The sequence below is a fragment of the Protopterus annectens genome, chromosome 1.part1 (genome assembly GCF_019279795.1).
Source record: "Protopterus annectens isolate FY-2018-M chromosome 1.part1, PAN1.0, whole genome shotgun sequence".
In the NCBI taxonomy this organism is placed as follows: domain Eukaryota; kingdom Metazoa; phylum Chordata; order Ceratodontiformes; family Protopteridae; genus Protopterus; species Protopterus annectens.
Window position 1 is genome coordinate 995,405,133 of NC_056726.1, and position 22,858 is coordinate 995,427,990.

The 22,858-nt window shown below is 42.9% G+C and overlaps 1 protein-coding gene across 8 annotated transcripts in view; it reads right to left on the reverse strand.

The window, feature by feature from the left end:
- The window catches only part of CNOT3 (CCR4-NOT transcription complex subunit 3), a 2,226,181-nt gene that overhangs the window by 822,363 nt on the left and 1,380,960 nt on the right, over nucleotides 1–22,858 (reverse strand). For 7 of the 8 annotated variants that reach the window (XM_044079487.1, XM_044079515.1, XM_044079508.1 and 4 more), the window contains 2 exons: nucleotides 428–647; nucleotides 188–321 (listed from right to left, as the gene is read on the reverse strand). In XM_044079487.1, coding sequence (XP_043935422.1) covers nucleotides 188–321; nucleotides 428–647 — 354 coding nt within the window. The remainder of the gene's footprint in view (nucleotides 1–187; nucleotides 322–427; nucleotides 648–22,858) is intronic. The other variant, XM_044079494.1, reaches the window with a different exon arrangement.

Below are 22,858 nucleotides of genomic sequence, written 5' to 3' on the forward strand. Positions count from 1 at the left end.
CAAAAACTGCAGACAAAAGCCAACCTTACCAAGTAAATCACATTTAACTCTTTTGCTACATCACCCTTCTTAACTGCAATGCAAATTTCTGACCAGCTACCATGGACTAAATTCAATATCATGGGCAATACTAACTCAATACTAGTCAGTCGTTAAGCAAGTTATGCTCCCTTCCACACCCCCTTACCGTAGTACAGTTTGCTGGACTAGGTGGAATAGGTGAACTAGACGTGGTGGATGTTGGCGTGCTGCTTAACTGGTTTAAGATCTCATCTTCCATGTGATTGTGGCCTGGTGGAGACGTTGCCAAGGGTGGTTGTGCTATGAAAAGGAAAAAGAAAGATAGAAGTCATAATCCCTGTGAAATCTTAATATATTTGAGTTTACCCTCACCCAACTTTATGCATTTCACAGAATAAAAACTTACGAAGGTCTTCTAAATCCAGGTCATCATACAAGAACTCATTTTCTTCAAAATCTGGGTCTGTGGAAGAATCCACATAGTACTCCACATCATCCTTGATCTTGCGAATTGCATCTACAACAATGGAGTCATTGTCCAGCATCCGAAGGATAGTTTCTAACATTCGTATGTGATATCTATGTTTCTCAATCTGACGCTTCAGGCCTTCAATACGGTCCTGTTTCTGGGACGGAAACAGAGAGGAGGGGTAGGAAAGGGGGAGAAAGGGGGAGGGAGGGGAGAGGAAAAGGCCACAGTTATAGGTCAAAGCTACAAAATAAGCACAATACAACCATTTTTAAAATTAAAATGCCCCCCCCCCATTTTTATTTTTTTTAATACAGCCCAGCCCAGTACTCAAGTCATAAAACAAAACACAGAAAAGAATACTAAAACCAACGACTAACAGCCAAACTGTGTTAAAAAAATAAAGAATAAACAGCAAATAAAACACAGTTCAGCAACCAGGGCAAACGGCATAAAAACAAACAGGTTCTGTAAAAAATCTCTACATAATAAAACCGAACTGTAAAAGGATAAGTGCTTTCACATATTATGCTTCATCAGATCCTAATAGACAAAAAACAGAACAATCTATTTAAAAATACGACAGCCAATCACAAAATTCAAACAATTAATGATGCAATAGTCTAGATTTCAAAGCAGGTTTTAAAGGTATAGTATAGTTTAAACCTGGTAACCTATGAGCCTGGAGTGTTGCTATCCACTGCATTTCTAATAACTCTGTTTTGTTGACTATATCCCCCCCCTCTAGCAGACTCACTAACAATGCCATAACAGTAAACTTAAAAGAATGACCCACATTGTCTCTAATGTGTTTACACAAAGCATTCAAACAACTTATTCTTCTAATGTCACCCAGGTGCTGCAACACTTGGTCTTTCAACCTCTGGTTAGTCTTACCTACAAAGAAGGAAATACAGTCAGTGCAGGTTGCCAAGTAAACTAAATTAACCAAATTACAGTCAACATGCACCTTAACCTTATATAGTCTAGATGTAGATGGGTGAACAGAAGAATTACTGCATGACATAAAATCACATGCCTTGCACGATCTACAGGGAAAAGTACCAAATTTAGTTGAAACCTGTTATTGGCAATGTCAGTGAGTCTGCTGGGAGGGGGGGGGGGTTATCATCAACAAAACAGTGTTATTAGAAATGCAATGGATAGCAAGGTGGGAATAAATTTTCAAAAATGTTAATGGTCTCACAGATATACACAAAAAAAAAAAAAAAAAAAAAAGATGTGAAATGTATTAAAAATGTTGAGTGCAAATAACTATACTACAGGAGACACATTTGGAAAGAAATGAACGTGTGAAATTGATAAAAAGGTTTTTATGACAACAGTTCAGTGGAATATCTGGAACAAAGTAAAAGAGGAGGTTACATTAATTGCAAGAGGAGCTCCAACAGTGACAGAAGAGGATAAAAAAGAAAATAATGGTAGACGTGGTACTCAGGGGCTACTGGCAAGGGAGGAGGGTTACATTGGCATGCATTTAAATTCCACCTAAAACTGCTATAATGGAGCTTAAGAAAATTCTGAGAGAAATAATCAGCTTTAAAAGCAAGGAATATTACTTATAGGTGGGGACTGAAATTTGGTTTGCAACAATGAAGGTGTGTTGGGGGGGTTGGAAGTGAAGATATAACAAAGGAGAGTAGACTTTTGAAGAAATTTATGAAAATATTTTGCATGGGAGATGTGAATGCAGTAGTAGGATTTCAAAGGTAATTTACAAATTATTCCTCAATATACAAAAACTGGGCTAGGCTAGACAGAATTTAAATTTCACAGGAATATGTGCATTTAATTGAAAGTTTTGATAAGCATCCAACAACTACTTCAGAACACGAGCCAATAATAAATAAAATAAAAATACAAGGTAATTAAATAAAAATAAGACACTGGTGCTTTCCCCACTTACCTGCTGGAGAGAGAGAGGAATACAAGGAGGAATGGGTAGTGGAAATTATTCAGGAGTTATTACAGAAGACAGAAACTTCTTCTGAAAATATAGCTAGGTAGTGGGATAAAATTAAAGTGGAGTTTAAAAATATGGTGGAAATAAAAGAAAGATATGGCTAAGAAGCAATAATAAATATTTAGAGGACTGAAAACTGTTACAGTTTTGCATAATAGGTGGAATCTCACAGAACAAGAAAAAGGAGCAACTGCAGAATGCCAAGAAGAAAATAAAGGATTACCTAGATAATATGCATGCGTTTAAAAAGATTGCTGTAAAGCAACTGTTTTTTGATAATGTCAGAGCACAAAAACTTTTAGCGCAACAGCTCAGGCAACAGAAACTAGAAAGGGTTGTCATCAGACCTCTCAACCATACCGAATTCCTCAGTATTTACCAGTTTTGAGGTGAAAATAAAGGGGTGGTATGAATTCCCAAGTGGCTCCTTTAATTTCTGAATTTCCCGGTTTCTTTGTTTATTTCTGTACGGCACCCTGCTGTAAGGACAGATGCCGTTTGCAAGGAGATTGCATGCTGCATTGTAAGTTCTTCTGGTTCTCTTTTTTGCTTGCCATAGGAGGGTTTGTTTGCTATAAGGACAGGTGCCATGCAGAGAGAGAGAGAGTGTGTGTGTGTGTGTGTGTGTGTGTGTGTGTGTGTGTGTGTGTGTGTGTGTGTGTGTGTGTGTGTGTGTGTGTGAGAGAGAGAGAGAGAAAATACCCCAGTTAGGTATAACAGGTAGTTAAGAGTCACTCAGACTCAAACCGTGTACCTTAGGTACAAGAAGCAAGAGCCTAAATTCTGTATCCATACCACCACTAACACTTGTGATTCAAGGAAAACAGTTCAAAGTTTTAAAGAATGTCTGGAATGTTTGTCTCATACTTGATGACTGTTCCTCTTAAAATTTGTGGTTTGCTGGTAAATCAGTTAGAATTGAATTCACTAAATGATAGCCATTTAAGTTTCAGTCTTCCTATCTTTCAGGAAACACATGGTAACACAAACCATGTTATTCTAGCAACTTTTCTAAGATTATACAAGCAATGTTAAAAATCTGTCCCTGGTTTTGGGTCTTTGTCCCCCTCCCCCCAATAAATTTTGGCTTTTCCAGTTTCTTGTGCAGCATAGTTATTCAAGGAGGGAGTAGTTTAGTGCTGCTTATACCAACTCTGTTAGTGTTTGCTGTTTGTAGCACAACAGGTAGAATACTTGCTTTTGATGTAGAAGGCTGTGGGTTCTACTCTTGCAGTATGGATCGCTGATACTGTACTGTGTTACATGCAGTCCTGAGAATGCCCTCTTTGGCGGAGATGCCTACTAACTTTTTTTTGTACTGGTTAATTGGGTAATTTGTTTAAATAAGTTTGCTCGTTTTCGATTGTTATAGTAAAAAAAAATTTGCACTTTATTCATCTGCTTTTACTATATTTGTTTCTTCCTACTTTATTGCATTTATTCTGCTGCATTTATTACTGCTTTTTAGTAGCCTGATAAAACTGTAACTGTTATTCAAAGCCTTTGGCTGAAGCACTTGGGCTTCAGTCCAGCTGTTTCACATTAAGAAGGTTTGTGGTCTGCACTGTTGTGGCAGGACAGGTAGTTTACATCCTTCTAAACTGGGAGTTGCTGACTGAAGGCTTAGTGTCAATTATTCTAAAAGTGTATTAGTTCTGGTTTAAGCACTTGGCCTTCAGGCCAGTTATTTTACATTAAGAAGGTGTGGTCTGCACTCTTGTGGGAGGACAGGGTATATTCTCCCTGAGCTGGGAGTTTCTAGTTAAAGGCTTATTGTGTCTGCTTATTTGAACTGTTTCTTTCTGAAATTGGTATGCCTTGTTTGCTGTAGCATAGACTAAATTCAGACCTGCTGAACCGAGCTTTGTTTTTATAACTTGAGCACTAATCTAGACTATCTTTTTTTGGTGAAGGTTTCCCCTGCACCCTAGTAGCAGGAGTGTGCACTTAGAACTTGTCTGATCGAAGACTGCTGGAACGGGTCTCAGTTTTTAGCTTTTTATTGGTTAATTTGTTTAAATCAGTTTGCTCATTTGCTACTGTTTTATATAGATATATATAAATATATGAAATACACTTTATGCAACGCCGCTTAGCTAGGGCTAAAGTAATCCTGGCACCATAAAGTCTGCTCTTCAAATTTTCCCATAGAACTAGCCATTTTTTTTTTTGTTTTAGCACTCAAATCTGTTTCTTTGAGCTCAGCACTTGTTCAGAACTCGTTGTAAGCACTAAATAAGCTACAAATTATTAGAGCACTCAAGTTTCCTCACTTGTTTAGAGGAAAACAGTTTTTAGTACTTAATAAATAAGCACCTATCCAGGCATGTCTAAGTATCAGCTCCTGGTGTTTTCGCCTGTCTTCCTGATGAATCTGGGCATCTTGGGGCAATGCAGCAACTGCCTCATGTACACAGACAACAGTCTCCTCCTACCACCCAACACTACAACCTGTGAGAGATGCACTTACATAGCCAAACTGGAAGTAAAGCTCTCTTCACCCAAGACTGAACTACTTGGTTAACAGGAGTCACTTGCACCACACCACACTCATCACATAGTCCCTCAAAACCTACACCACCAAAACGCACACATAGGAACATAAAACACACACCTAAATTCGCGGAGGCTCTCAATAAAAATCTGCTCAAGCAACAGAGACCTCCAAAGCAGAAACACATGCAACCTCCACTCCCAGCATAACCCAAATGATACAAAGCCCACAAATGCAGTGTGCCACTCAACCACAGCCCATAAGGCATAACAACGTACCCAACACTCTAGTCATAGGTGACTCTATAGTCAGGCACACTGATGTTCCACTCACCAGGCTAAACAAGGAGAAAGTTACTGTCAGCTGCCTCTTTGGGTGCCAGGATCCGCCACATAACGCACTCAGGTCACTCCACAACAAGTACAAATATGACTCTGCCATTGTCCATGTTGGTGTGAATGACCTCAGATGTACCTCCCTGGACTACATGAAAAGAGACATGGAGGAGCTCTCTGATACTGTAGCCCAGGCAGGTATGACCCTACCCCTGAGTAGCATCCTGCCATCACCCAAAATGATACCACAGTACAAGGATAAAATGATTGACCAACAACTGGCCAAGCTTCTGGTGTCATTCTAACGGGATCCAGCATCTGTCCGCCTGGGATGACATGATCGACAGACCACAATGCTTTGCCAGAGATGACCTGCACCTGTCGCCCTTGGGATTCCAGACACTGGCTAAGGCTCTTGCCACCCCTATAGTGCCTTTTTTAGGCAAGGATCAAATGACAAATTCACCAGAGTAACAGGTACAAGCAAGGAAAATCTGAGGGTAATGCTACTCAATGCTAGAAGTCTAAACCTCAAAATGCATTCACTCAAGGCACTCCTTAAAATGGAGAACTTCGACATCTGTGCAGTGACAGAGACCTGGTTCAAGGCTGCAGAGAGCACCCCTGCATTACCAGGCTATAATTCATACCACACCTTTCGGCCACCTAACCTGGACCGAAACACTAAAGGTGGAGGCGTGTCCATACTCCTTAAGGATTATCCACACCTCCAGGCTAGTTGCTCAGCATAATAAATCTGAGATTATCCAAGTGCAACTAACTCTGGGCAAGACCGCTTTCCAAATCATAACTTGCTACAGATTCCCTCACCATGCCCTAGGATTCCCACTCATTTCTTGATACACTGGAAAATATTAGGGTACAACCCAACACCCTAATAATGGGTGATTTCAACTACCCCACCATTAACTGGGAAAACTACTCATGTACCAACTCTTTTGCTCAACGTTTTCTGGAATTCATAAATTCCAATGCCTTGGATCAACTTATCCACACCCCTACAAGGGGCAACAATATCCTAGATCTGGTCATTACCAACATGGGTGACCAGTTTTCCACACCAGAGGTCAATTCCTCATTGGTCAGATCCGACCACAAGCTAATCAGCTTAGACATCCACATCCTACCCCCACCCCCATTTGGGAAACCACTGTAAAAAAATTTCTCCAAAGCCAACTTCACACTTCTTAAGACAAAAGTGGCAAACTTCACGACACCCATGCAGACGGACAATAGAGGTACGACAGCTGAATCCTATACAAATGCACTTTATAAGCACATACATGAGTGCATGGATTGCGCTATCCTTAACAGAACAAAGATGCTATCCTCCAAAAAAAGGAAGCCAATCTGATGGTGCCCTGCCATAAACAAACTCTACAACACAAGAAAGAAACTGTTTCAAAAAAGAGAGTAAAAGCCCATGACTGGAAGAACTCCCTGGTCAGCCTCAGTAAGAAGCTGAAATCCCTCATAAAATCCTCCAAAGCTAGTATGAAAACAAAATTGCCACGGATTCTAAAGACAACCACAAAGCATTTTATAGCTATGTCAAGAATCTCAATGGCAACACTCAGATCTGCTCTGAGTTACAGCACAATGGAACTAAATATACAGAAAGTACAGTTGTGTACCTACCATAAATGTTGATGTTCGACTGTATTCACTGTTGCAGTCATCACAATTGGGTTATCCTGCTGGCAGGATACTCGCAGTCGGCCTGAATTCCAAAGTCTAGGTCCGGCATCGGTTGCTGTCGCCTCTTCCCTGACGTCAGTGCGCCAGGGGTATAAAAGATGCAGCCAACGCCATTTTCTTCAGTTTTTCTTTCCCCAGATGTCAGGTGCCCCAAAATTGGTAGGCTAATTTATGCCAATAAGTATGCATGCACATAAAACAACTTTTCCTTCATCTACAAGCAAATACACCGCATAGGTTGTTATAGGAGAGAGAAGTACAGCTAAATTCCAGCAAAGAAAAGGGGGCATGGAAGGAGGGTAACCTGGACTGCAACAGTGTATACACTCGAACATCTACATTTATGGTAGGTATACAACTGTACTATGTTCATCATATTTTACTGTTGCAGTCATTACAATTGGGTTGAATCCCAAAGCTAAGATTGGGAGGCTGGAGCTAAATAGGATTAGGAGAGGCTATAAGGCCCTGCAGAACTGCAGTGGCAAAGCCTGCCCTGGATTTAGAGTAGAGAGGTAAGTGGTAGTGCTTTGTAAAGGTATGCACTGAACTCCAGGTTGCAGCCTCTAAGATGTCTTTGGTTGATACTCTTCTGAGAAAGGCTGCTGAAGTGGCTGCTGCTCTGGTTGAGTGTGGCCTAATGTCCTTAGGCACTGTTTTGCCATGTTGTGAACAGCAGAAATGAATGCAATGGCCTCTCCACTTTGAAATAGTCTGTTTTGAGATGGGCTTTCCTTGTGATGCTGCAGCATATGCCACTAGGAGTCGATCAGTCTTTCTGAAAGCTTTAGTTCTGTCCAAGTAGAAGCGTAGCTGCCTGTGAATGTCCAAGGAATGCAGAATTCTCTCACCCTTTTTCTGTGGGTTTGGATACAAAGTAGGCAAATTGTTTGGTTAACAGCCACACTGGACACGACCTTAGGCATAAATGTAGGGTTTGTCCTCAGTGAAACCCTGTCTGGATGGAAAATGATAAATGGTTCCACAGCCATGAGTGCCTGTAACTCTGAGACTCTTCTAGCGGAGGTTATTGCTAGGAGCAGAGCTGTTTTCCAGGATAAGAATTTTATGTCAGCTGCAGAGGCTGACTCAAACGGAGGTAGTGTGAGTTTTTCCAAGATATAGTTGAGGTCCCATGCAGGTATTGGTGCTCTCCTTTGAGGTCTTAAGTTTTTGGCCCCTCTGAGGTACTGCCTTAGTAAGGGGTGTGAAAAAATAGGTGGTTCTGTATTGTAATGAGCTGATATGGCAGAATCATGAATTTTAATTGATGAAAAAGAAAGGCCTTCATCCAGCATCTTAGTTAAGTATTCTAAAATCTGAGGAATATTTGGAACAATCGGGTCAATACCTTGGTGCTTGGTTCCAAGCACAGAATCTCTTCCATTTGTCTGCATAAGATTTTCTGGGGCTAGACCTCCTGGCCTCCAAAATAACATCCATCACTGCTTTAGAGAGAGGTGTGTCATGAGAGGCTATATTATCTGCCATGCCGCCACGTTTAAGGTTTTGAGTTGGCTGTGCAGTATCTGACTGTCTTGTTGGGTCAATAAGTGAGACATTTGAGGTAATGTCCAGGCTGGGCAGTGAGACAAGCTCTTCAGCATTGGGAACCAGTGCTGGCGGGGCCAGTCTGGGGCAATCAGTATCATTTTTGTTTTTTCTTGTCTAACCTTGAGGAGTACTTTGGGGAGGAGAGGCAGAGGAGGAACGGCATATACTGTTAGATTTTTCCAAGTGAAAGAGAGTGCATCCACTTTCCATGCTTGCTTGTGATAAGTCCTTGTGCAGAATCTTTGTAGTTGGTAGTTGTGAGGGGAGGCAAATAGGTCTATGTCCGGACAACCCCAGGTCCTTGTCATCATGCTGAAGACTTGTGGATCCAGTTTTCACTGTTGGGGATCCATGAGGTTTCTGCTTAGTTCGTCTGCCAGAGTATTTTTCCTTCCTGGCAGGAATTGTGCTTGCAGATGTACTTGGTAAGTCAATGCTGTGTGCCACAAGTTCATGGCTAGCCTGCAGAGGGGGTAGGAATGTGTGCCTCCCTGCTTGTTTATGTACCACATGACTGTAGTATTGTCCGTCATTATTAGTAGTTGTCCTGGGTGAAGTTGATCCTTGAAGGCTGTCAGGGCATTCTGAACAGCTAGCATCTCTTTCTGATTGATATGTAGATGCATTTGGGTTGAGGACCATGTGCCCCGAATGCATCTTCCTGCCATGTGGACCCCCCAGGCATAGTCTGATGCATCCATTGTTAGTGTCTGCTTGACTGGGGGTAATGTGAATGGCTGTCCTTTGTTTTGGTGACAAGCATTTGCCCACCATCGAAACTCCTGTTGTAGGCAGGGAATGAGAGTAATCATTGTTTCCAGGCTGTGGCAATGTTGAGTCCAAACACTTTTTAGGTACCACTGAAGTTTCCTCATATGCAGTCTTGCATATGGAATTAGTAGGATGCATGATGCCATGAAGCCCAAAGCCTGCGGAATTTTTCTTGCAGATAACTGGGCCTTTGTTGCCAACATTTTGAAATAGGTAGTCAGTTACCTTTGTTTGTCTGGCGTGAGATAAGCCATCTGGGCAGTTGTATTTAAGCCTGCACCCAGGAATATTATCTCTTGAGAGGGTACTAGTTTTGATTTCTTTTCGTTGACTGTGTACCCTAGGCATGTTAGAAGTCTTTTTTCATACGCCAGATGCTGTAGAAGAATGTCCTTGTTCTCTGCTTGAATTAGACAGTCGTCCAAGTAAGGATATATTTGTATTCCTCCTTGTCTGCAGAATGCAATTACTGGTGCCAGGCACTTTGTAAAGACACTGGGCGCAGTAGATAAGCCAAAGGGCAGAGCAGAGAATTGGTAATGCATTGAGCCAGACTTGAATCTGAGGTATCTTCTGCATAACTGTCTGATTGGGACATGCAGGTATGCCTCTTTTAGGTCTAGAGTCACCAGCCAAGCGTTCTTGCCCAGCGTGGGCAGAATCTGCTGCAAAGTCATCATCTTGAATTTTGGTATATCCAGGAATGTGTTTAGAATAGATAGGTCCAGTATTGGTCTCCAGATCTTGTCCTTTCTGGGTACCAAGAAAAGTCTTTTGTAAAATCCTTGTCCCTGCTCTTGCTCTGGTACTTGTTGAATGGCCCCCATGTCCATGAGGGATGAAACTTGTTTTTGTGCCTCTGCCCACTGATTTTTTGGCAGATCTGGCCAGCCGTTTGCCTTTGGCAGGATATGGAAATGGAACTTGCACCCTTGTGACACAATATTTAGAACCCACTTGTTCTGGGTTATAATGTGACAATTTTGAGAAAAAAGTGCTAATTTCCCCCGAAGGGTGCTGCCAGCAGATAAGTGCTTGGTGCCGGCAGGGGTAAGTCATTGGGACTGTTTCCTGTATGGCTGAGATTTGTCTTCTCCAACTTTGGATGGAGAAGCAACCCATTACTTTGACCTGTAGGAACCTTGCGCATGGGATCTGCCTCTAGGGCGTCTTGATCTGCCCCTTTAAGGTCTGTCTGACATAGGAAAGGACCAATTCTTTGTAGGCCAGTGTCTGCTAAACCTAGGTGGTTGTACTTGTAAAAAATCTTTGACAGTTTGCATAGATTTAGCTTTGTCCTCCATTTTCTTTAACACCTCCTCTGCCTTAACACCAAACAAAGGATCATGCTGTAAAGGTGCATCTAATAATTTAACCTTGACATGATCAGGCAGATTTTGTTCCTTTAACCAAGTATGCCTCCAAATTACAGAACCCGTAACTGCGGCCCTGCAGGAGGCCTCCAAAGAATCAAAACCACATTGCAAAGTATGCTTTCCAACTTGTTCAGCTGCATGCAATAAATCCTGCATTTCCTTGTTTTCTGCACATTCAGAGTTTAATGACATTTTCTGTTTAAGCAATGCCATGACATGTTGCTGATATTTAAGCATATGAAACTGGCAGTTTAAGTCCCTTATAGCCAAGGTAGCAGATGTGTAAACCTTTTTTCCCCATCTATCTAGTGCCCTAGAATCTCTGTCAAAGGGGGTAGGGTTTTTTGCAGCGGAAGCCTTAACTCCTTTGGGACCCTGTGAAATAGTTTCTGGGTCTGCAGCAGGGTTTTTAAAACGGAATTTATGAGAGTCAGGGACCCTGTAATATCTGTCAGGCTTAACAGGAACTGGAGGTAAGGAGTCAGGGGTAAGACTAGACCCCGAAAACACATCATCTACAATATCTAACACAAGTGGAATGACTAGTGGCCTGTGCTGGGGCAGGAAAAGGAAGTCCCTGAGCCTCTTTTTAGATTCTGAAAAATTTTGGCTCTCCCAGTGGAAATGCTCCCTCATGGTATGCAAGGTTTCCCCAAAAAAATAGTCCTCTGGAGGAGAAGCTGAAGGTATAGATTCTTCAGCGTCAGAATCCTCATAGGGGGGGAAGAGAATATTAGATTTTTCCAAGTGAAAGAGAGTGCATCCACTTTCCATGCTTGCTTGTGATAAGTCCTCAGAAGAGGAATCAGAAGAAATAGAAACCTGATCTGAAGATTCATAGTCAGTCTCTTGCCTAGGCTTCTTATCAGGAGGGGGATGGGAACCCCTGATCAAGGTAACTAAGTCTTCGGCCATTTTGAGCATCTGTTTTTTGGGCATAGAGGCCTGTCCACGTGCCTCGAGTTTGTTTCTTTGCTTTAGAAGGTGCTTTAGTCTTTGCCTTTGAAACTGAGGTTGGTTTACTGTAAAGATGTTTAGGTCTGAATACACCTTCAGAAGCCGGTGCCTGCTCAGCAGCTCTGAACCCATCTAAAGGAACAGTATTCCGAGGCTCCAATACCTTGAGTTTCCAGCGGCATGACCGACTCCACATGGGAGTCGGTAGCGGTCTGCGACTCTAAAGTACCGGGTGTCAGGGGCTGCGAAAGCGCCTCACTGAGAACCGGCGACTGGCTTAGGAGAAGCTTCATCTTCGGTTTTGGGCCTCGGTTGTCTCTCTCTCTCTCCTTTTCTTTGTGTTTTTTTGTGAACTAAGGTAGTCAGATGGCTATCCAACGACATTTCTGGATAATTAAACCGGCGTCCCAAATAGTTTAAAGCAAAATCATACTGACGCTTAATAGTACATTGGTTAAATCTAGCACAAAACTGACAACCAGCAACGCTGTGATCAGGGCCTAGGCAATGAATACAGTAAGAATGAAAGTTCTTATGAGGTATTTGCTTTCCACAAGAAATGCAATTATTAACTTTTTCTGACATCGGTCTGGAGCAAAAAAAAACTTTCCCCAACGGGGTACTTAGCTTTATTGAAGACTTCGGATCTGAAACTCGAACACGTAAATCTCAGGAGTTGGCTGACCGGCACTTGCGAACTGCTTATGCTTCGGGCACCGCTCAGCAAGAAAGACTAAAGAAAATGGCGTCGGCCACATCTTTTATACCCGGGACGACCTGACATCAGGGAAGGGGTGACAGTAGCCGATGCAGGACCCAGGACTTTGGAATTCAGGCCGACTTGAGGGCAACCTGCCAGCAGGATTACCCAAATGTAATGGACTGCAACAGTGAAACACGAAGAACATCCAAAGTAAACATTCCTACTTTCTAAACTACTGGAGTCTTCTCCTGGATCATATTTTAAAAGAATAGAAGAGAAAATATGTGTTACTGTGAATGTAATCTGCAAAGGGCATAAGACATATCCTTTTGCATGTCTTTGTCTAATCTAAACCTCATATGTAGCAGTTATGAATAGTATAAACTGCCACACAAACCTTGAAGATGATTTTCTATAGCACTTATACATTGTTTATACAGTGTTATCTACATTGCGTATTTTGTTGCAACACTGAAAATTCTCTTGTAACAAGATGTACTTAAATATGACTAATTCTTCCATGTAACTAAATTGTGACTTGTAAAATGAATTAAAATATGCAAACAAAACAAGAGAAGAAAAATAAAAAAAATATTTGAAAAAAGTATACACAGTGAATTAATAACAACACTTGTCCTAGTGCCGGAGCACAATAATTTCCCAACTCAGCAATAATTACACATGGAAAATGCTTTTTAACAGATCATTTCCCTCCAAAAGTCTTTAAAAGAAGGCAACCAAGACTGCAAACTAAAAAGGCTTGTGACAAATCTATTAATTTCAAAAAGCTAAAATAGAAAAATTTCTTGATAAAGAATTTGCCTACATAGGTTTTGTGAGATGAAAGGGTACTTATCTGCTTGCCAGCCACAAAGAACTGCCAGATGACTACTGATCCTCCCTCAACGCTTGCAAGAAGCGTGCACGTCAATGGCAAGAAAATTCTGAACCACTGGTGCTCTAACCACTACTTTTATGCAGCCTTCCTTGTGCCCTTCAGCGACCAGAGTGCTTGGAAGATGTCCCATGGCTATGGATACTGGATGACTGTCACATCCTTGTCAGGACATGACCCATACAGCCTAAGTTACTGCAACAATGACCTAGTGATGAACACAGAATGGTATGAAAGGGTTCCAGAACAGAATTATGTTAAATCGTGGGAAGGCTTAAAGGGATAAGAAAAAAAAAGTGAAATGGGAAAACAGGAAGGATTTATGAAAGTCTGGGTAGTTTCATATTTTTCACATTACTTGTGAAGGAACAAATAATCAACAAGCGGAAATGTTATACAAGTGTGTAAAATTTAAGAACCCACTGCACATGCATTTTTGCCATGCAAACAAATGAGAAATTCTGCTTCTACAGAAATTTAAGGAATGTTGCGATGATGTGTATTTTTAGAGAACATGTAAGAACAACAGGATGTACAGAAAACACATAAATATGAACAAAAGTCCAAAAGCAAAGATAGATGCAATATTTTTATGTTTTGTTTGTCTTTACGGCTTTTTCCCCAGTTAGAGGTCGCCACAGCGGAACTCCGGTCCGCTAATGATTGGCAGTCGATTTTTATGGTGCAGAGTTGCCAGCTCGATGCCCAAAACTTCAGCAAAGGCACGCCCATTCCTGCATGTCTTTCGGAAGCCATACAGGAAAATGAAACTGTGAAAGAGTTGTATAAGACGTGGAGTTGTGAAATTGTATTAAAGAGGATACAGAAATGCCTGTACAGAAAGGATGGGAAAAGGAATACATTAAAGAATGTTACATGAGCAAAATATAAAAACTATACTTTAGTGAAGAACATATGTGTCAATGAGTGAGAGTGTGCGTGTGTGTGTATACATATGTAGAGAGAGAATAAATGAAAAATGTGATACAAAAATAAAGTTCCCCTGTTCTTTCTGCCATGTGCCACAGGGTTATTACATCTAGCTGAGCTACCATCACCTGAGGTGGACACAGGATCTAGGTTTAATGTCTCATCTGAAGAAAAGTAGTTGTGTACACTTACCATAAATGTAGATGTTCGAGTGCATTCACTGTTGCAGTCATTACATTTGGGTAATCTGATGGCAGGTTGCCCTCAGTCGGCCTGAATTCCAAAGCCTTGAGTCCTGCGTCGGCCACTGTCTTCTCCTCCATGACATCAGGTGTATAAAACACGCAGCCGATGCCATTTTCTTTAGTTGTTCTTGCCCCCAATGTCAGATGCCCCCAAAAAGGTAGCAATTGTTTTGCACTTTTAAAAAAGTTATTTGTTGCTTAATTTTACCTGTAGGCTAACACACTCAAGTGCGCTAGCCATTTAAAAGCATTTACTGTCTGTTTTTCCTCTGTTTTCTGCAAAAAAAAAAAAAAATCTTGTTTTCCCGCCTTACTGAACTAGAATAGTCCAGTCTTCAGAGTTTGCTGATCCCTGGGCTTTGGCTTGGTTCCTGTGCTATTCCGTATCCTTATTTGGATAAAGGGAAGCTTCTTTGTTCACCAGTGGGAGTGGGGAGCACTGAGCAGCCTATTTGTCCCTAGAGCAGTGGTTCCAGCCAGAAACTTGTAGTCTATTGGCCATTTTGGGTCAATTCCTAGCTCTTTTCAACCCCCTACTATAAAGCCCGCTGTAGCGCGGAGTTACCCATAGAGCACCATCGGGCAGCGCCGGTTAAACAAGGTTAAACTATTTCTGGCTCCGTAAAGTCTGCTCTTCAATTTTTCCCTTAGAACTTCTCTACTTGCAATCTAAACAGTCTATTCTCTATCTCAAAAGCTCAGCACTTGCTCCTAAAGCATTTTTATATAGGTAAAGTACTTGTATACTAAACAAAGTGCTACATTAGCCTAGAATCCCCTTGAGTACCCATTTCCCTATAGGTCCCTTCTGACTTGGTTACACAGCAAACTTTTTCTAGCATGTCGAAGGGTCAGTTGCTAGCGTCCTCTCCTGTATCAGCTGGTGAATCTGGGCATCTTGAGGCAATGTTACAATTGCCTCATGTACACAGACAACCCACTCCTTCTCCCACAAAACACAAATACATGTGAGAGATGCAACTATATAGCCAAACTGGAGGCTGAGCTCTCTCAACTCAGGACTGGCAAGACCAGACAGGAGGAGAAGGAAACCACGCACACCACAAACCCAGTTTCACATAGAACTATCACAACTGCAAAACAAACACAAACACACAAAGACGGAGGCACTGATCAAAAATCTACCAAAACTACAGAGGCCTCCAAAGCAGACACCCAAGCAACTGCCACCTCAAGACATAAGACATGCAACACATAGTTCTCAAAGTCAGTGTGCTAAACAGTCACAGCCCTTAAGGCCAAACACAATGCCAGACACACTTGTTATAGGTGACTCCATAGTCAGACACACTGACGTCCCACTCACCAGACTGAACAAGGAAAAGATCACAGTAAGCTGCCTGTCAGGCGCTAGAATCCGCCACATAACACAAGCACTCAGGTCACTCCACAGCAAGTACAAGTATGACTCAGTCATTGTCCATGGCGGTGTGAACGACCTGAGATGTACCTCCCTGGACTACATGAAAAGAGACATATGTAGCCCAGGCAGGTATGACCCTGACCATGAGCAGTATCCTACCCTCACCAAGAATGATGCCACAATACAGAGACAAAATGATCAGCTTTAATAATTGGCTTAATTACTGGTGTCATTCTAAGGGGATCCAATGTCTGTCTGCCTCGGATGACATGCTTGACAAGCCACGCTGCTTCGCAAGGGACGGCTTGCACCTGTCACCCCTGGGCTTCCAGATATTGGCAAAGGCTCTTGACACCCCCATAGTGCCTTTTTTAGGCAAGGCTCAAATGATAAACCTACCGCCCTAGAAAACAAAAATGGAGAAAAACTAACGGTAATACTGCTCAATGCCAGAAGTATAAACCTCAAGATGCACGCCCTTGAAGCCCTCCTCAGTATGGAGAACATCGATGTCTGTGCTGTGACTGAAACCTGGTTCAAGGCTCCTGAGAGCACCCCAGCACTATCAGGTTATACCTCATATCATGCGTTCCGGCCCCAAAATCCAGACCGAACCACAAAAGGAGGGGGAGTATCCATATTCATAAAGGATACCCACACCTCCAGGTTAGTGGCAACGCACGAAGCATCGGAGGCCATCCAGGTGCAATTAACCATACGTAAAACTGCCCTACAGTTTGTAGCATGCTACAGACCACCCTCTCAAACTCAGGAAACCCACACAGCCTTCCTGAAGACACTGGAGAGTATGAATGCCTCTCCAAACACCATCATATTGAGTGACTTCAACTACCTAAACATAGACTGGGAACATTACTCAAGCCCCAACACCCTAGCCCAAAGGTTCCTGGAGTTCATAAACTCAAATGCTATGGAACAACTAGTCACCATTCCCACAAGAGGAGAAAATATACTAGACCTGATCATCACAAACATGGGGACAAAATGCTTCACACCGGAAGTATATCCCTCATTGGTGAGATCAGACCATAAATTAATCTCACTGGAGATCCACATGCCGCCCCCAACCCCAGCAAAAAAGACCACAGTGAAGAACTTCTCAAAAGCAAACTTCACACTTCTTAAGACTGGAGTGGTATCCTTCAAGGCCCCCGAGCCAGTGGAAACCACAACCCACGCTGCTGTAACCCTTACAAATGCCTTCTACGAGCACCTCCAGGAATGTATGGATCAAGCAATCCCTAATAAAATCAAGACCCTTTCCACCAAAGGCAGGCGCCCGGTCTGGTGGACCCCAGCCATAAACAAACTCTACAACAAGAGGAGAAAGCTACTACATGACAGAGCAAAATCCCTAAAAGGGAAGGCATCTCTGATCAATACTAGCAAAAAACTACGATCACTCATAAAATCATCCAAGGCCAACTTTGAGAGAAAAATCGCTAATGATACAAAAGACAATCATAAGGCCTTCTTTAGCTATGTTAGAAACCTGGGTGGAAACTCCCAGATATGCTCAGAATAAGTCCAAAATGATACAAAAATCACTGAACCCACAGACATTGTCAACATACTGGCAGACAGGTTCAGTGCAAATTTCTCCCCTCCCTCCCCCCCAAAAGGAGAAATATCTATCCCACCAGAGTCTAGCCTCCCAAACCTCTCAGATGCCCAGGTGAGAGCTGCTCTCCCTAAAGCAAAAAACACAGCATCAATGGGAACGGACGGTGTCCCCGGCTGTGTGCTACACGAACTCAATGAGGAACTAAACCCACACATAAGGCTGCTGTTTAATCTTAGCCTTACTACAGGATACGTACCCAAAGAATGGCGTACGGCAACTGTGGTCCCACTACACAAAGGCGGTGCTTCTACGGACCATGGAAATTACCGCCCCATAAGCTTGACGAGCCTTGTCTGCAAAGCTATGGAGAGGATCATAATGGAACTTATAAATAAAGACATTGGGGACCTACAGACACTGGATCCTACCCAATTTGGCTTTGTCAAGGGCAGATCCTGCCTCTTGAACTTTGTTGACTTTTTCGAAACAGTCACTAAAGCCATTGATGAGGGTAAGGCAGTTCACACAGCCTACCTTGACCTAGCAAAAGCGTTCGACACAATACTCCACTCGGGCATCATAGAAAAGCTCACCAGCTTAGATGTAAACGCATATGTCACAAGATGGGTTGCAAACTGGCTCAAGGACAGAACCCACAGGGTTAGAGTTGCTGGTGCCGTGTCAGACTCTAAGCCGGTCACGAGTGGTGTCCCACAGGGCTCAGTTCTGGGCCCCCTCTTGTTCGGCATTTATTTTTCTGAAGTGCAGGCAAACATAGGGGGATTGTGGCTGACAAAATTTGCAGATGACTGCAAACTGGGCACCATAACTGACACTCCATCAGACACAGACATCCTCCAGAGAGGTCTCATAGAAATGGATAACTGGTGCCAGAGCCATGGCCTTAAGCTAAATGCCAAAAAATGTATAGTCATACCCTTTGGGAAAAACAAGGTAACCCCTAATTACCACATAGGTGGTAATCCATTAAACACGGAAGAAGTTATCAGGGACCTGGGGACCCAAGTTGACAGTAACCTCTCTGTTGACACTCACATAGCCAAAGTGGTTAGGAAGAGCTTCTACATTGCCCACCTGATCATGAAGGGATTCACATCGAGATCAGGAGAGGTCATTGTACCCCTGTACTCTTTACTTATCAGACCAATGATTGAGTACAACACCCCATTTGGAATGTACCTTACCCGACACCTGCAGCAGTTGGAAAGACCCCAAAAGTTCCTCACCAAAAGGATAAAGGGGCTCAAACATATGTCGTACGCTGCCCGACTGAAGAAACTCCAGCTCTATTCAGTCGCATACCGTCTGCTCAGAGGTGATCTGTGCCTGACATACAAGGCCATGTCCAACCCGGAATTAATGGACATGCTCCACCTCAAAAATCCAAATCCACCAGAGCCACAAGAGCAAGAGACTTAAACCTCAACACGGATATAAATAGGATGTGCTGGAGGGACAGATTCATCACCCAGAGACTCCCTACACTATGGAACAGAATCCCAGTCCATGTGAGGCAGAGCCCCTCACTGACTCTGTTCAAGAGAAATCTTGACGAGTGGATGGGAGATCGTAGGTTTACCCTGGGAATCATCTCTGTGTCACTGCTGGACAGAGGCACAGCAAACTAATGGGTATAGTATTCTCATCCTAAGGGGTGGTGAAAGCCACACACACTCTGACTAGGCTTATAAATGCCCTAGGGCAGACAGCCTAGTATGAACCTATGAACCTATGAAATATATCTATATACATGCATCAATGTTGGGATGGTGACTTAACGGCTAAGGTGTTTGCCTTACAAACATAAGGTACAGGGTTTGAGTCTCACAAGGGATAATTGGCAAGGCTTAAAATGGCTCGCAAGGGCAGTTAGCTTAGTACTAAACTATGAATATAAACTTTACCTTCATCTACAAGCAAATACACCACATAGGTTGTAGAAGATAGAGAAAGAAAGCTAAACTGTAGAATGACAGGGGGATGGCGGGAGGGTAACCTGGACTGCAACAGTGAATATACTCAAACATCTACATTTATGATAAGTGTACACAACTGTACTATGTTCTTCGTGTTTCACTGTTGCAGTCATTACATTTGGGTAGAATCCGAAAGCTATGGTTGGGAGGCTGGGCTAAACAGCATTAGGTGCGGCTTATAAGGCCCTGCACCACTGCAGTGGCAAAGCCTGCCCTGGACTTAGAGTAGACAGGCAAATTGTAATGCTTTGTAAAGGTGTGAACAGAACTCCAAGTAGCACCCTCTAGAATGTCTTTGGTTGGTACTCCTCTGAAAAAGGCTGCCGAAGTAGCTGCAGCTCTGGTGAAATGAGACCTGATGCCCTTGGGCACAGATTTACCATGGTGTAAGTAGCAAAAATGGATGCAGTGGCTTATCCACTTTGAAATTGTCTGCTTTGAGATACCCTTTCCTTCTGATTCTGCAGCATATGACACTAGTAATTGCTCAGTTCTTCTTAGAGCTTTTGTCCTGCTCAAGTAGAATCTTAGCTGTCTGTGTACGTCCAAGGAATGCAAAATTCTATCCCCTTTGTTCTGCGGATTTGGACAAAAGTTTGGCAGATGAATTGTTTAGTTAAGAGCCACACTGGAAACCACCTTAGGCATAAAAGTAGGATTCGTTCTCAGAGACACCCTGTCTGGGTAAAATATGATAAAAGGCTCTATAGCCATGAGGGCCTGTAGCTCTGAAACTCTTCTTGCTGAAGTAATTGCTAGTAGCAGAGCTGTCTTCCATGATAAGAACTTTATATCAGCGGTAGCGGCTGGTTCAAATGGAGGCAAGGTGAGCTTTTCCAACACATAATTAAGGTCCCATGCAGGTAATGGTGATCTTCTAGGAGGCCTTAAGTTTTTGGCTCCTCTAAGACACTGCTTTAGTAAAGGATGAGAAAAGATTGGTGGCTCTGTATTGTAATGAGCCGAAATGGCAGAGGCATGGATTTTGATTGATGAGAAAGATAGGCCTTTGTCAAGCATCTCAGTTAAGTATTGTAATATCTGAGGAATATGTGGGTCTGCTGTATCAGTTCCTTGTGCTCGATTCCAAGCACAGAATCTCTTCCATTTGTCAGCATAAGATTTTCTAGTACTAGGCATTATGGCTTCCAAAATGACATCCATCACAGCTTTACTGAAAGGTGTCGTTCATATGATTACATGATTAGCCATGCTGCCAGGTTCAGAGTCTGCAGTTGATTGTGCAGGATCTGATTGTTTTGCTGGGACCATAGTTGTGGTCTTTGAGACAAGGTCCAAGCTGGGTACTGAGACAAGTTCCTTGTGGGGCCAGTCGGGGGCAATTAATATAATCTTTGGCTTCTCTTGTCTGACATTTAGGAGGACCTTGGGTAGAAGAGGCGAAGGAGGAAAGGCGTAAACTGATAGGTTTTTCCAACTGAAGGATAGGACGTCCACTTTCCATGTTTGTCTGTGATAAGTCCTTGTGCAGAATTTTTTCAATTTATAATTTTGAGGAGAGGCCAATAGATCTATGTCTGGGCTCCCCCATTTCTCTGTTGTCATGCTGAATACTTGTGGATTTAGTTTTCACTCGTGAGGATCCATAAGGTTTTTCTGCTTAAATCGTCTGCCAGAGTGTTCTGTTTTCCTATCAGGAATTGAGCTTGAAGACTTATTTGGTAGGTCAAAGCTGTGTCCCACAGTGCCATGGCTAATCTGCAAAGGGGGTATGAGTGTGTGCCCCCTTGCTTGTTTATATACCACATGACTGTGGTGTTGCTGGTCTTTATCAGTAGCTGTCCTGGATGAAGTATGTCCTTGAAGGCTGTTAGGGCATTTTGAACAGCTAGCATCTCTTTCTGGTTGATATGTAGATGCATTTGATTTAGTGCCCATATGCCCTGAATGCATCTTCCTGCTATGTGGGCCCCCCAGGCATAATCTGATGAGTCTGTTAAGGTTTGGCTGACAGGGGGTAGAGTGAAAGGCCATGCCATGTTTTGGTGACAGGCCTTTGCCCACCATAGAAACTCCTGTTGCAGGCAAGGGATGAGAGGAATCATTGTTTCCAGACTGTGTGAATGTTGACTCCATAAACTTTTTAGGTACCATTGAAGTTTCCTCATATGCAGTCTTGCATATGGAATTAGTTGGATGCAGGATGCCATGAAGCCCAGAGCCTGCAGAATTTGTCCTTTTTTCTGTTCTGGTACTGTCTGAATGGCCCCCATATCCACTGTTTTTTCGGCAGGTCTGGCCAACCATTTGTCATTGGCAGTGTGTGGAAATGGAATCTGTATCCCTGTGATATGATGTGCAGTACCCACTTGTCCTGGGTTATTAAATGCCAATTTTGAGAAAAAAGTGCTAATTTTACCCCTATGGGTGCTGCCAAAAGGTAAGTGCTTGGTGTAGGCAGAGGGAAGTCATTGGGATTGCTTTCTGTAGGTTTGCGCTTGATCTCCTCCAGATTTGGAGGTGGCTGCACCCCATTGCTTTTACCTGCGAGTCTTGAGCCTGGTACCTGGGACCCTTAGGGCGTCTGGATTTGCCCCTTTGAGCTCTGCCTGACACAGGAAAGGAAGTACAGTTGTGTACACTTACCATAAATGTAGATGTTCGAGTGTCTTCACTGTTGCAGTCATCACTGTAGGGTTCTTCCTGCCGGCAGGCAGTCCTCGGTCGGCCAGAATCCCAAAGTCTGGGTCCGGCGTCGGCTGTTCAGTCATGCTCCCTGACGTCAGAGCGCTAGGAGTACACAGCTGAAAGCCGTCGCCATGTTCTCCAGTTTTTCTTGCCAAGATGTCAGGTGCCCGAAAATGAAGGCTAATAGTAAAACAAAAAAGAAACCTACAACAAACCCCCTACCCTGAAGCAAATACACCTCAGAAGAAGGGTGAAGTAGGAAACCACAGTAATGAAAATATAAGAGGGGTCAGGAGGGAGGGAAACCCAGACTGCAACAGTGAGGACACTCGAACATCTTCATTTATGGTAAGTGTACACAACTGTACTATGTTAATCGTGTTTCACTGTTGCAGTCATCACTGTAGGGTTGAATCCCAAAGCTGAGATAAAGGGTGGTGGTTATAGAGTACAAGGGGCGGCTAGAAGGCCCTGCAAGACTGCAGAAGCAAAGCCTGCCCTACACTTAGAGTAAAGAGGGAGATTGTAGTGCTTAGAAAAAGTATGCACTGAACTCCAAGTTGCAGCTTCCAAAATATCTTTGGTACTTACTCCCCTGAGAAAGGCAGCTGAAGTAGCAGCAGCTCTGGTAGAGTGAGTCCTAATTTTTCCTGGGATTTGCTTTCCATGATGAGAGTAACAAAATCTGATTCCATGAGCAATCCATTTAGAAATGGTCTGTTTTGAAATAGCTTTGCCTTGGGAATTTGTTGCATAATAAACAAACAGTTTCTGTGTTTTCCTGATATCC